Source organism: Rhododendron vialii, chromosome 4a, assembly GCF_030253575.1.
Source record: "Rhododendron vialii isolate Sample 1 chromosome 4a, ASM3025357v1".
NCBI lineage: Eukaryota > Viridiplantae > Streptophyta > Magnoliopsida > Ericales > Ericaceae > Rhododendron > Rhododendron vialii.
The window spans coordinates 27,884,252-27,898,865 of NC_080560.1; the positions used below are offsets into that span (position 1 = coordinate 27,884,252).

Genomic DNA, 14,614 nt, shown 5'->3' on the forward strand with positions numbered 1-14,614 from the left:
CATGACCATAGATCTTTATTCAAGTCGTGACATCTTCATGAAGTGAAATTTACACAATTTGCGGGGTTTAGAAATGCTATTTACTGGAAAATACTTTCCAAAAGTTAACTACATCTTCATCCAACTTATTTATTAGAAGGCTATGATATCTTCGCCCAATTTGGCACATGATAGAAATTTTATTCGGGAACTTGTAAGAGGAGCAGACATATACCCCTATGGAAGAAAAGTCTTAAACCACGTCCAAACTTATACATTCAAAGTCTAACCGCACACACTGCACAAACTCAAATAGAGTGCATTTGAAGTTTTGAACTACGCAGTACGGAACCCCTCAAACTTTGTGAATATGTGCATTGGCATTTGCTAATATATCTAATCTATTGTCACTCTCTCGCCCAGAAGCAGCAATAACTAATTGGTGACGGCATACATCCGCTTACCATTATTTTCAGTAATATTGGAACAAAACTACATCAAAGTCAAAATACTCTGTAATGCAAGTCAATTGGAGTCTTGAAGCAGATCAACATACACTAGAGGTAAATTATCAGATGCCTAAATCCCTTGTTATGTTAACAAGGAAACCAAACAAATCAAAGCCCCATTTACAAAAGAAAACAAAAGAAAAAATCCAGCTAAGCCCAAGAAATCCCAACAAAGTGGCTCTTCAGAAGGCCAATGTTTACTCAGTTGGCACCATGCTTCAAGAGAAAATTGCAGGACTTCATTTCAGCAACAGATACGTTAAATGATTTACATAGCATAAGTTGTCCAAAAGTTGTTCATTCATGCCAAATGAAAATTATGCATATTATGGGTACAATCCAAAAAGGTACACACCGACTAATTCGACTTTTTATGTGAAACAAAATTTTGGCAACTACTTAGACCATATATGAGGGATTTGTAGTACGCATGCAAAGCTAAGTACAGGCACTCTGGGGGGAATGGAAAGAAAAAGAAGTTGATTTAGACCAAGAGACTATGTAGCATTGTTTGTGTATTCTGGCTGCGATTGAACAACTGTCGATGGCTTCTGGGTTGACTGGGGAGAAGTTTCAGTCTGGTTGATGGTCCTGCCATTGGTAGGAGGCAGACACCTTTTCGAGAAGAATGTTGCTATACTCTTTCTTCTCCCACCGACTTTGTCTGTAAATACAAGCCAAACAGATTTTAATCCTATATGATCACTTCAGTCTTCTGCCAATTGATATTTATTAGGTACATACCAGGTGAACTAGATAAGCCAAGCTTGTCCAGAATATCTTTCTTCACCTGCATCAAAGGAGGCTAACCAACATCAGCAAAAAACAAAAGCTTTCAGCCAACTAATGTACTGTTATTCCTATACACCAATGTGAATGTACAGAACTGCACGTGCCGTGGCGCCCCAGTTTAAGTCCTTCAAACAAATATGCCAATGAAAAAGGTAAACAACTCTATTGTCAATTTACAGAATGAGCAATAATATTTCCGAGGACAGCTCAGAATAACGCAGAAGCATGAAAAACACTAATTGACTAGAAATCATCATAATATGATAAGGTTCAAGTCAATCACTTCATTTTCAGTTTTAGTAAACAGAATTGCCTTTGCAGTCAGATTATGCTCTGCCAAAGGGATTCGCAAAGAGTCATGGAAACGATGCATCAAAATACTTACGCCATCTCACTTCCAACTCATGTGTTTGAATGCACTGCCTTGCATATCTCTTTGTAAATTACTAAAATAACGTTGCTAAGTGTAAAATAAATCACACAAGCTCAGCTTGATTTTGACTTGTACAGGCTCCCGGGCTCAATGCTTCATGTAGCCAACCCAGCTTGAGGAGGTTTCGAAACTCGGTTTCATAGACTAAAAGTCAATACAAGCTCAATTAAATCCGTGTTTGACTCGGTCCACGCCAGAATAGTACAGAAGCCTAAGAGTAACGTTGTAAACAAGGAAAGTGTAATAAAGATTAAATTTTGAAATGATGACAGTAACCAAATTTGTGAGCCCCATCACTAAGTAGCTTTTCCTGTATCAGAACCAGGAACCAGCCAACCCGTGGGAGGTTATCAACCAAAGGGGTAAGTTGACAGTCAAGTTCAATTAGGAAAACTTCGAAGACTTATATTGCATGCTCAAGCCACGTGTTCTCTAGCCAACTATATAGATCTGTGTATTTAGGTGCCCTATTCCGTGTATACATATTTCGAAACAAATGTGGCCTACTCAAATTTGACACAGCTGCATAAGCCACATGCATGTGAGTCCGAAACTCTTACAATGAGAAGAGTGAAATGAAAATCAGTTCACTAACCTGCCAGCGGTTATCCATGAAGTCAGATACTTCGCGGACTTTATTTCTCAGTAGGGACTTTGAAGCAGAAGGGAATTTCCGTTGCAAAGACTCTACCACCTTGTTGATACCCTGTGAGCATGATTGAATGGAAGATACCTAAAAGATAGTTGACATTAGTTTAAGGTACAAGGTACCATGCTACCAAGATTGTCAACATAAAATCATACATTTCTACATCTATAACTAGTTCAAAGGTAGCAACCACAAAGGTTTTTGAAGAATTATATATGATTGGCACCACCTTAGTTGTATCCTCTTAGAACCATAGGGAAGGGGTTTTTTATTATGTACTCCCTTCGTCTCCTTTTTAAAGTCCACTATTCTATTTTAGGCTGTCCCTTAATAAGTGTCCATTTTGTAAAGTTAGTAGGTAAAAGTTGGTACATTTTCCATTTTGCCCCTAAAAGTAGATTTCATTTTAAAAAGTTAGTGAGTAAAAGTGTAATTATGATATCTCCGAGGGTAAATAGGGAAAGTGGAGGTAAAAGTTGATGTGAAATGTGTAATGATGATATTTTCTTAATGGGTTTTGTTAACGTATGCCCCATAGGCATATGATAGTGTACATATATTCTTCTTCATTTATTGTTTGTTTGTATGGAAAATCTAAGTTTGAAATACTAGTCATAAATCCTTCATTAATTGTTCTTGAAAGGATCAACTTTTTCTGTTTTGGACAGAAATACCCCCAACCATACACCTTTCCCTCCCAAAAACTTTCGACATATACAAGACCAAACCCAGTGAGTAGATGTCGTGATGTCCAAAAAAAAATTGTAGCCAGAGTTCATACAAGACTTTTACCCAGTTGTAACCAAACGAATAGTGATGTCAACAGACCTTTTCCCAGTTGGCCAGTTCTATACAAGGAGAAAATTTTCCAATGCCGGGTGGGTACCACGTGGTGCCCGCTCGGCACATTCGGACCTTCCAAAAGTGTTTTGAAAGGTCCAGATTTTAAAGAAACTTTTCTCCCGAAAAAGTTAAACTCTTTCTTGGAAATTTTTTTTTAACTCTATACCGTTCAAAATACTTTTGGACAACTTAGATACGCTGAGCGGGTACCGTGTGAGATATACCTGCTCGGCACTGAAAAAATTCTCCTATACAAGACCGAATCACACATTGGAATATGCCGGAAATTCCCATCAATGGTGAAAAAGTAAACAAACGATGCACTAATAGCAACGGTGAAAATCTGTCCAAAACGAAGTATTTCTGTGTAATATACTTTTTCCAAACCGAAAAGTATTGCCGTTCTACTTATGCACGAAAAGTATACTCATACAAGACCTTTAATTGGGGTATTTCTGTCCAAAACAGAAAAAGTTGATCCTTTCAAGAACAATTAATGAAGGATTTATGACTAGTATTTCAAACTTAGGTTTTCCATACAAACAAACAATAAATGAAGAAGAATATATGTATACTATCATATGCCTATGGGGCATACGTTAACAACCCTTTCTTAATAAGTTGGAGTTATGAAGCGAGACATTTAAAAAGGGACGGAGGGAGTATTAGAGGAAAAAGAAATGCACTCACTATCTCTGGTAAGTCAGAGTCCGATATAGCCGATGGAGTTGCCGCTGGAGTCGTGCAGCCCTTGTTATTTGATGTGCAATTCTCTTGGTCGTCTTCTTGGTAATAATAATCAATCACTATTTTTATAGATGGCCCACCAGAGAATGTGCGCATACTTAGTGCTTGCAGACACATCTGTTCAAGTTTCCGAGCGTCAGTGAGCTCTTCAGTCATTGACAATGAGGCATTTTCATGCATCAGATTCGATATAATCAAGGGCTGGTTCTTCCGAAGAGCACGCTCTGTCGTATTGTGTAAGCACTTCTGCTGTTGAAGCAACACACACATTTCCTCACTCTCCAACTCCTGCTTACAACCAGGTAAACTCTTGGTCTCCTCCACTAAGCAATCAGATCCTTTTCTATCAACTTGTACTCCCTGCAAGCAGATTGAGAGACTTAAAGGCGTTCTAATCCTCCATGATATTTGAGCAGAAAAGACTGTTGGGGCTTGATCTTGATGCAAGTGATTAAGTCAAAAAAAGGTGCAAACCAACTCCATGCTTCACTCAATTGTATATCACATTGAAACTCTCCCTTCTAATATCAAACTGCCAAAACAGATTCCTAACAGAAACTGCAGTCTTGTTATTGTGGTGCACTTGAAAGATGTCGCTCTTATCAAAAGAGTGCATTCTGGGGAAGTTGTCCTAGTAAGTAAAGGCTATGAAGGACGGACACTTCACTGGAGGTCACGCACAGCTGTCGAACACCGACACCCTATGTGACACTTGTTGCACTCAAAACAGAAGAGTTCTATTTTTTCACAACGTTTTTCATTTTGACACTCCATGGCAGTGACACCAAAACATGCTCGGAGTCTGAGTCAGGACTTAGGACACTATGGATACCACCAGGACATGTTGGGGGTGTTAAACAAAATAGCAGGCCCAATTGAAGTTTAGGAAAGTCTATTTTAATTGCCGTCGAACGATGGTTCACTGATTATAAAGATGCCCGTAAATGATGACACACTTGTTGAGTGGAACACTTTCATGAATGATATCCTATTATAATAATAGTACATAAAGTCTTATAATGTATTTACTCATAGGGAAGTATATAAACAAATTTTTAAGATGTGCCCCCAGCGTTGCATGTTGGAGTGCATGTGTCACGTCATGTTGCCCATCCATGTCTGTGCTACAGTAAAGGGTACCGATTATATATGAGCACCTGCACTTCAATGGTTAAGTTGGTCATCCTAGAATGATACTCCCTCCGTCCCAATTTACTTGTCCTAGTTCTATTCTAACTGGATCAAAAAACTAGTTATATCTTTAAAGTGGTAATAAATTTTATATCCAATATGAATATGGATCTTGTTTGATAGATTTCGATTTGTTCTATAATTCAATGTTTTCGAAATCACCTAAAACATTATAAATTACAAGATATAATTAATTGAAAAGTGACACGAACTCCAAAAAATGACAAGTAAATTGGGATGGAGGGAGTATTATAGATAAAAATAAACAAGAAAGGCCAACACAAGACCAGAATATAAATTTCATTGAACAGCTGTAGTGATACCATCCAAATTTATGCTGTAGCAGCACAGATGTAGTGATACCTCGACAAAAAAGGACTATTAATGAACAAAAGAGAAGTACAAGATGTGGAAGTGATGAGCCTGCAGTCCTGCACCTTTCAAGAAAGGAAATCAGAAAGCATCAATCATGCAAGGAAAAGACCAAAAAATCAATCTGCCCCAAAGTGAAACTTCGTTCAAAGAGAAAGAAGTCCATTTTGCCCATTCTCACTAAACCCTTTCTGAACAGTTTGGGTTATGCAAGGAACAAGGTCCTTTCACTCTAAGATTCACTATCTTAGGAGCCAGCAAGTTAAATCCCATGATGTCAACGAAGATACAAGAACAAGGGAAGTTATTCCAACTGAAAGGAAGAAAGACAAGTCAATCTCTCAAGTGGCAAAGTTTGGCCAAAGAAGTAATCTGCATACTACCAAAAAACAGGTTTTATTAAAGGAAAAACAAACAAATGATAATTTGTACGAAACAAGAACACGTTTATGCAGTTGTCCAAAGTCACAAAACTGACATCCAATGGAACTGTTGACACCATGCATATGTACTGATGTCGAACATGCCGTAACTTAGATTGCTAGTAGTTTTTATAAATGCTTTACCAGTATGAATTCTTAGATCCACATGACCTTACACTTCATTAAGTCTTTAGAAATATAAGATGCAGATTCATGACATTGAGTACCTCATTGTCTGAAAGATACCCATCTGGTACAAAGAAGCCATCTTCGCTATCATCATCTTTTAAATAGCCTTCTTCTAATTTTTCCTCTTCATCATCTTTATCACAATCTGATAAGCTTTCACCAGGTTCCTCCTGAGCAATAAAAGGTTAGTCAGAGTAATCCTTTCAAAGGTTGGAAGTAACTATCAAGTTACTTCCAAAGGTTGGGGATTGTTCGGTGTTGGCTGTTTGTGGTGGTGGCTGGCCCTCCGGCCCTGGCTGCCTCAGTTTTCATTGGTCGTAGGCTGGTTCCCGTCGCCGGTCTCTACATTTGGGAGAGGCCGGCTTGGCTTAACGGCGAGGTTGGGCCCCAGTGGTTTGTACGGCGATGGCTATTGGTGTAGTTAGGGTTTGTGGGATGGTTTGGGTGAGCCGGTCCAGGCTTGGGCCGGGTCTTGGGTTTTTGGGCTGTATTGTTTAATTTGAATTTGGGTTTGGGTTGAGCTTAATGTTTTATTCTGTTGTGGACCCTGTTAGACCTTTAGGTGTTTTGGGTTTTGCCCTTGTGGTGTACTATCCAACTTTTTGTTGGATCTCCTACCCCTTTCGCCGTTTTTAATAAAATTCATTTTTGCCGATCAAAAAAAAAAAAAAAGTAACTATCAAGTTCACACATACCTCTTCCCATTCTTCATCACTATCAACATCGTAATCCAAGTCTGGGTCCTTTCTAAAAGGGTGACGTGGTCCAGTAACCTGACTGAAAGACAAAAGAACTACATGCAATCAACATTGGGTAAATCTATGCCAAACAACCCAATGAAGTGAATGTGTTGGTTGCAACGAGTACATTATATAAATACCAGAGAATTTTAGTCATATTGCTAAATAGTTAACACTCACAAAAACAGACAACTGATGAATTAAAAAACAGTCAAAACACTTTCAGGCATTCAATCCCACTAACACTAGCATAGGAGCATACATGAGATCATCAAGAGTCTTACATAGTTATCCTTCCATAAGGATTTTTGGGTCAAACAGCACAACAAAGCAAAAGGTGCTAATACATCGAATTTATCAAATACTAATTCGGTGGTTAGACAGCTGAACAGTACACAATAACAACAATAACAGTTCCCATGTAATCCCCAATTGATGGGGGTGGACAAAGGGCTGCTCTCAAACAGTTTTACCATGAAGTAGCTGCCCCCCTATACCTCCAAAAATCGAGGAGCTCAAGGGAAGTTATGTCATGAAACCATACCCCTAGATCAAAGCCGGAACGCATCAAAGAGGGCAAGGCCTAGAGGTGTAACTATCATATCATCAAGTTAGATATCACTTGGTCACACTGACTTGGTCCATGATACTTGGGTGTTGGGGGTATCTATAGCTGAATCATGCAATTGCAGTGTCACGGTGTCACATACTGGGATAATAATATACTGGCGTGTAAGTCAACTCTTAGATCCTCATAACATCCCAGCTAGGCTTCATCAAGATGGTAAGGGTGTTAGGGAGAAGTGACTTCTAGACTGATTCTGCTGCGACATTCGTACCAGAGAGATGATGCAAAGCTGTGAAAATCTGCATAATCATCTAATACCATACACTATTTTCTATTACTAGTTGTCATTCAAAGCTAATGCCCCTTTGATTTTATTGAGGATAGCCAATCATACATTATAAGATGGACAAAGCACAGCAAAAAGAAATAATAAACTGGACTACCATTTGACAGAGTGTAGAACATTGACACAATCATTCTCCTCAAGCAAATAGCAACTATTGTGCACATCCGTAAACCTCAGGTACAACTAATTTACCTGTTCTTTGGCCAAACACCATAAAATGCAGGTCTACAGCTCTTATCAAACTGCAGCAACTTCTTACTATCGAAGTGCCTCTGATTAAGGGAAACAGAACTATCTGCATCTGTATCACATGATCTTCCGTCAACTTTTATTTCCCCCCATCCATCAACAAGCTTCTCCATGCCCAACTCGTCATCATGGGCCAGTCCTTTATTTGTACTCAGCTTGAGTTCCTTGATTGCTTCTTTCTTAGGGGTTCTGCGTATGCCCCAATGTTGTTTCCTGTTTGAACGAATCTCATGACCCAAGCAACGCCAAGAAATCAAGTGTGAACTGCATAGTCAGACGATTGGTTTTAGAAGCCAAGGTTGAAAGAATCAAAAAATAAAAAACAAAGGGAAAAATAAAAAGAAAACCTACTTGTGAATATCCTCTGCATTAGCATTATTTGTTAGTGAAAGAGCATGGTCCATTGACAGAGTAACAGATTCAGAAATATTTTCACTCTTGTTGGAGGAGGAATCTGGAAGTGTTGCTTTGGTTGAGGATTGGTCATTCTGGCAGGTTGAATTATTCTTGCTTCTTTTTAAAAAACGCTCCATGAGTGATGCCTGCTTCTTTAAGGAAAGTTGCTTTTTCAGTTCAGCTTCTTCCTTCTCCCTACGTCGTTGTTCTTTTTCTGCTTCCTCTTGTTGCCTTCTTTGATGTTTCCTCAATTCGGATTCTTCTTTCTCACGGCGTCTTTCCTCTTTCTCTGCTTCATCTTGCAACCGCTTTAGCTCCTTTTCCTGCAAAATACGAGTATAGGAAAAAGTATAACAAGTACACATTTAACAACAGTTAAACTACTCAGCACCATTGCTACCCAAATCTTGCACAGACGTGGCATAATTGACAGAATATCAAAAAATGCCTTTAAATCCCGACTTCTCAGTGCTCATGAAACAGGAGATCTGATTCCATTACTTTCCAAGACAACCACCATCCTGTTCCTTGTAAGTAATTTTTCACAAGCCGAGAAGGCTGTTACTCTTTTTGTCTTTTTGTCCCTGAGAACTTAATAAAAGCACTTAAGTATTATGATAGTATATGTTTGCACCCTAATGGTGCAAACCTACACCATCACCAGTTATCCCAAGTTGTCCCTGAGCACTTAATAAAAGCACTTACGTATTATGATAGTATATGTTTGCACCCTAATGGTGCAAAGGTGCAAACCTACACCATCACCAGTTATCCCAAGTTGTCCCTGAGCACTTAATAAAAGCACTTACGTATTATGATAGTATATGTTTGCACCCTAATGGTGCAAACCTAAGCCATCACCAGTTATCCCAAGCAACGATGCAACTCTCCCAAACAATGCAACACCTAAGTAGCAAGGAAGAAAAAACAAGGACTCACACTTTGCCACTTCTCTTTTTTAAGTTCTCGATCCAATCTTATTCTCTCCTTCTCAGCTTCTCGTTTATCTCTGTCCACTAGCCTGATAAGCTGTTTCTCTTCTCTTTTTCCTTGCTTGTCAGCCCTGGTCAAGGGAATAAACCAGAATAAGGAAACAACAAAGCACATAATTATCCCTACACAACTCCGAAAATACTTACAATTTGGCACCATTTTTCTGCTCTATGTTTTGCACTAACAAGCGGATATCTGCTTCACTTGAAATTTTATGGAGCCTTTCTGATGCTTTTGTAAGATCATCTCTATAGTTCGGATGGCTCTCTGACTTTTGTAATGCAGCAATCATTCCTGAAATAAATCACAAAACAAGTAATCAACTAGATCATCTTGTAAAAATTATTATGTTAACAACCAAGCACAAGATAGAGAGCTTTTGTTGCTGTAAAACGTCAATGCTTTGGGTTTAAGGCGAAGATGAGGAAAGATAAGATACTGAAAGGGTGGAAGAGGGGACCCAAGGCTGAATAACTAGACCTACCATTTCTAGGATTACCAAGACACTACGGACAAACGCTCTGAACTGTTCCCCGCACAAGGATGACATGCATAAATGGAGAAATGGCCAGTTTGAGGTGGGAAAACTCTGAAATGAAAACCTGAGGTAATTTGGTCCTACAAGAGGGGAGGTTCCCACCGACTAACGGCACTCCATGAGAGGAAAATTGGCAATTCCACTAAATAGGTTGAGTTGAACCTGACAGCCTTTATTAATATTCCCAGTATAGTCCCCAAAATTATAATGAATTCAATTGATATAAAATTACAGTATAAATTGGACAAGTGCTTTTACCCCTAAATCCACGATGTAATGAAAATAAACTAAACATTAAGGCAATACATCGGGATATAAATTCATATGTACCAGAAACAGCAGTAATCCTCTCATGGATCTTTTTCCGACAAATCCGCCGGGTTTTCAGGGTCTCTCGCACAGATTTTGGCATCAACTTCAAGTCTCTTGTCTGCATTGTAAACAAACATAAACCCACAAGTCAAAAAATCTAGCCCACTCCTAGTTTTGGAGAACGACCAGGGGAATTAGATGAATTCGACATATGCTTCCTGAAACCCGATTCCAAGTAACATTGCCAACGATTTGAAGTTCGACCTTGGGGCATCTCCAACCTTAACTCAAATCAAATTCAAGAGAAAAACTCCTCAAATCACACTCCACCTCCTTTTTACTCAAACTCGTCAATTTGGTTTATTCTCTTTCTCGTTTAATAAAAATTTCTGGGCTATTTGTGGCTTTCAAATTTACCACTGCGAATCTAGTGAAAGGTTTTCCTCAAAGGGAATTGAAGTTTACACTCCCTTTTTTGTTTTTAATGTTGAAAGTGTACGTATTTTTTTTTGCAAAAGACAAAAAAGGGAGAGTGGATAACAAAAAAAAGGAGTGTGAATATCAATTCTCTTACTCAAAAGCTTTCACCAAAAACCAAAAGTTACTTGATTTGACTGAAAAATGAGTAAAGAGCCGTTGATGGCCTAGCATCTCTAGGCCGTACTCAATTTTTTACTTCAGATAAAAAAATGAATAATCTCTCTTAAAACCCGCTTCAGTGTTTGACTCAAACCTATATCAAATTCTGCTTTCCTCAAATTATTATTTTTGGGTAACCAGGCTACTAAATAGACCTAACTGCACAACCCAAACCTATGAGAGAGCTAGCACGGCCACACCAGTAAGGCATTTATTCTCTCTCCAAATTTACCACGATGCCACAAGTGAACCATTTACTCACATTATGCGTAGATCTAGGTTGTTCATTTAAGTCTTTCATATAAAATGGAGATTTTACTAAAATTAGAGGTCGGGCATGCATTCCGTGTGTGCATGTGTGAGTAGTAAGGTGAGGGACTGGGTTGTCAAGCTCAAGTGATTTTACTATTTTGCCCTAACAATTAGACTCTATATTAACACCAAGGGATTTGGTCGAGTGGGCATGAGAAAGCAATAAGTATTTGTCCTCCATGAGGTCCCATGTTCGAATTCCATGGAGGCCAAACATTCCAAACCTTAGGACGGGGCCATTAGAGGGTTTGCCCGGTTGTTTCAGCTAAGGAATTAATCTAGGTGCACACAAGCTGGCCCCAACATCCGATTGTCAAAAACTATATATTAGATTCAATATTATAACAGATGTAGTTGTACAAAGAAAATTATTACCATAATATTGGAAATTAAAAACACAAGTCAGCCCTCAGTTTCGAGTCCATACCACAAGATGCTCTCCCTTTATAAAATTAAATACTACAATTTTTCTCAAAACTGAGTAAAAACTTGAGTGAATAACAATTCAATCTTGAAACTGAAAATAAAAATAAAAATTAGAGAACACAAATGACCTCACCTCCCAACACCAAAGGCACGACTCCGTCTCATCCTCCAAAACATCCGCATCCGCATTGGGCACCCCGTACAAACACCTCTGCCCAACGAAAACTACCGAGCTCTTCACAGACGCAACCGTCACACCCCCATCTCTCTCCTTCACCTTCTCGTAAATCTCCCTAACCAGCTTCGACAGTGAGAGATCGCTCTCCTCGAGCAAGCACGCAATCGCCGTGTTGCTGCTGCTCGACCCGCACTCGCTCCTCCCCGAGTCCAAATCCCTAACTTTCTCGCCCAAAACCTCTTTGAAGTACCTGAACAACCCCTCGAGCTCCTCGTTTAAAGCGCCGATGCGAGAATCTCTCTCCTGTGGGGTCAGTGTCTCAACGGATGGGGCTCTCTTCCTCTTCTTCGGATTCTTCTTCGCGCCGTTGTTTTGATCTAGGGTTTTTTCCTCGGTCTTCGATTCAACAACGTCGATAAGCACCAAGTCAGCCATTGCAAAAAAAAAAAAAAAAACGCCTTAGAAAAAAGTAGAGGATCACAGAAATGCCAAATCTAGGGGAGGGGTTCGAGATTTTCGCCCGAACTGACTGATGTAAAAGTGAAATGAGATTTCACGGGAGAATCAACCGTTACATTTCCCAAACAAAATCAAAACTAACTGATGTAGTCTGTGATTTCTCTGGGCGGAAGGAATCGAGGGAGAGAGACAGAGAGAGAGATGGACAAGTGTGAATGTGAAGTGAAAACCCCACCGCTTCTGCACCTTTACTATCTCTCTCTGGGTTGATTGTGGATGGAGATTTGTTTAATATATTTTAGGGTTTCAAGTTTTTCTCTCTCTCTCTCTCTTGAAGTAAAAGCGATTAGGACGTGTGGAGGTAATATACTGATATTTGTTTTCGCGCCTTAAATTTTGTTTCGCGCCATTCTTTTTTTTTATTTTTGATCCGCTCGCGCCATTGATTTGGGCCACGGACAATTCGGACGATGTTGGGGAAACCCTGCTTGCGCCATTTTCTGCTTCCAACTAGGGCCGCAAACGAGCCGAGCCGAGCTGAGTTATAGAGTGTTCGAGCTCGGCTAGTCAAAAATTTAATTGGCTCGAGCTCGGCTCGAGCTCGTGACGAGTTGCAGGACTCGAGCTTGGCTCGCTCGGCTCGTTTATGAAACAAATATATATATATATATAATATAGTTGGGCTCGCGAGCCAATTCGAGCCGAGTTTCGACTAGCTCGAGCTCGACTCGTTTATGAAACGAGCCCAACATTTTAGCTCGAGCTCGTTCGTTTGTGTCTCGAACCGAGCCGAGCCGAGCTGTTGTCGAGCCGAGCTTCGAGCCGCTCGTGAGCGGCTCGGATCGTTTGCAGCCCTACTCCCAACCCACGCGCTCTTTACTTTATGCCATCAACCAACAAAATTAGTCCCATTTTCACTAACAAAAATGATTTTATTAACTTTTTTACTCACATATCTATCAATAATTTATTCATTACAAAAAATAATTTAACATTTCTCAACAACTTATTTAGTACTGAAAACACCTAATAATTTTTCAACCACAAATAAATTTTTACAAATTTTTCACTACCAAAGACACCCCTTAATAAAGACCGCTCTCAATTTTGGGGAAATGTTAAGTAACATCGACACACGCACGAACCCCACCTTAACTAGGAGTATATTCTTAAAGCATCTCCAACTCATCCGCCAGTAGGATTGGCAATGGAGACTAGTCGAGGCCGAAGGGAATTATCCCTGAACCCTGTCCCCAACCTGATTCCCAATGAAAATTTGTTTTTTTTCCCTCCATTTCCGTCTCAAACGGGAATCCCCACAAAAATTTGGAAATCCAAAGTTTTTACTAAAAAAATCTTGCGGTATTATTTTGCATGGTAAACAACAATTCAAAGTCATTGAAACAAAAGCAAACTCATTCACCAGAGTCATCACTTTACGCTTACAAAACAACATTGCCTTGTGCAAAGACGTCATTAAGCTCTACTTCTCTTGCCAATTATTTGAGTCTGCTAAACTAGTTTTCCAATCAGTTCAGAACCCTTTGGACATACCTCTGTGGAATGGCCTTATTTGGGCTAGCGAGCCAAAAAAATAGATTCCAAAAACAAAGACTGACATAATATATATATACCGAAATGCTAGAAAAATAACCTTGTCAAAATATTTCGGGAAATCGGTGACAGGACGGATTTCGGGGAACGAAGTTGGGTTGGAATATGTTTGTTCCCGACTCCTACCCGATCCCCAAAAATTTAAAAAAAAAAAAATCTCATCCTACCCAACCTCCAAACGGATCTCTAAATTGCCGCTCCATTCAAGGCAGAAATTGAATCGCATATGGATGGGTCAGACGAAATTGTCATCCCTACTCATTCCCAAAATTCTAAAATAGATAATGGATGTGACATATGAGGGAAGATTTTGTACTTTATTTTTTCTTTTTCTTCAATTTGTTGTACTTTATGGGAGAATTTTGAAGGTACTTATCGTCCTTTTGAAAGATTTATCTCTTAATATACTTTTGGGTCTTCAAAACAAATTATTTAAACTGGACATATTTCAATGAGACCCCTGAAGTTTTTATGGATGAAAAATACCCCTTCACACATGAGAAATGATAATAAACCCCTTTGTGGTTTCAATTTTCAGATAATCGACACCCCAATCTACAATAGTTTGACTAAAATCGTAATGGAATCATCGAACGTAACTCAGACAAATTCACCCTTTTTGATAAATACAATTAATAAAAAAGCCTATCAACTTAGGGATGGCAATTTGAACCGAACCGATGGGTACCCGAACCGTAACCGAAGAATTTCCCCGAAC

The 14,614-nt window shown here is 39.3% G+C and overlaps 1 protein-coding gene across 1 annotated transcript; it reads right to left on the minus strand.

Annotated features, from left to right (window-relative positions):
* Window positions 1-705: 705 nt before the first annotated feature.
* LOC131322308 (chromatin assembly factor 1 subunit FAS1) lies at window positions 706-12,622 on the minus strand. Its single transcript, XM_058353581.1, has 12 exons — window positions 11,779-12,622; window positions 10,287-10,386; window positions 9,565-9,712; window positions 9,365-9,488; window positions 8,381-8,748; window positions 7,973-8,293; window positions 6,822-6,903; window positions 6,165-6,296; window positions 3,896-4,312; window positions 2,309-2,446; window positions 1,233-1,278; window positions 706-1,152 (listed from the first exon to the last, which is right to left on the minus strand). Exons 1-12 carry the CDS (start codon window positions 12,256-12,258, stop codon window positions 986-988), a joined length of 2,523 nt encoding a protein of 840 aa, XP_058209564.1. The 5' UTR covers window positions 12,259-12,622; the 3' UTR covers window positions 706-985.
* Window positions 12,623-14,614: the final 1,992 nt, after the last annotated feature.

Excerpts from the sequence above, each read along its gene's own strand:
- LOC131322308 (XM_058353581.1), bottom strand. The coding sequence starts at position 12,258 with ATGGCTGACTTGGTGCTTATCGACGTTGTTGAATCGAAGACCGAGGAA. Across the intron at positions 2,447-3,895 it reads ACTCTGACTTACCAGAGATA|GTATCTTCCATTCAATCATG; the intron begins GTGAGTGCATTT and ends ACTATCTTTTAG. Across the intron at positions 1,279-2,308 it reads TCATGGATAACCGCTGGCAG|GTGAAGAAAGATATTCTGGA; the intron begins GTTAGTGAACTG and ends CCTTTGATGCAG.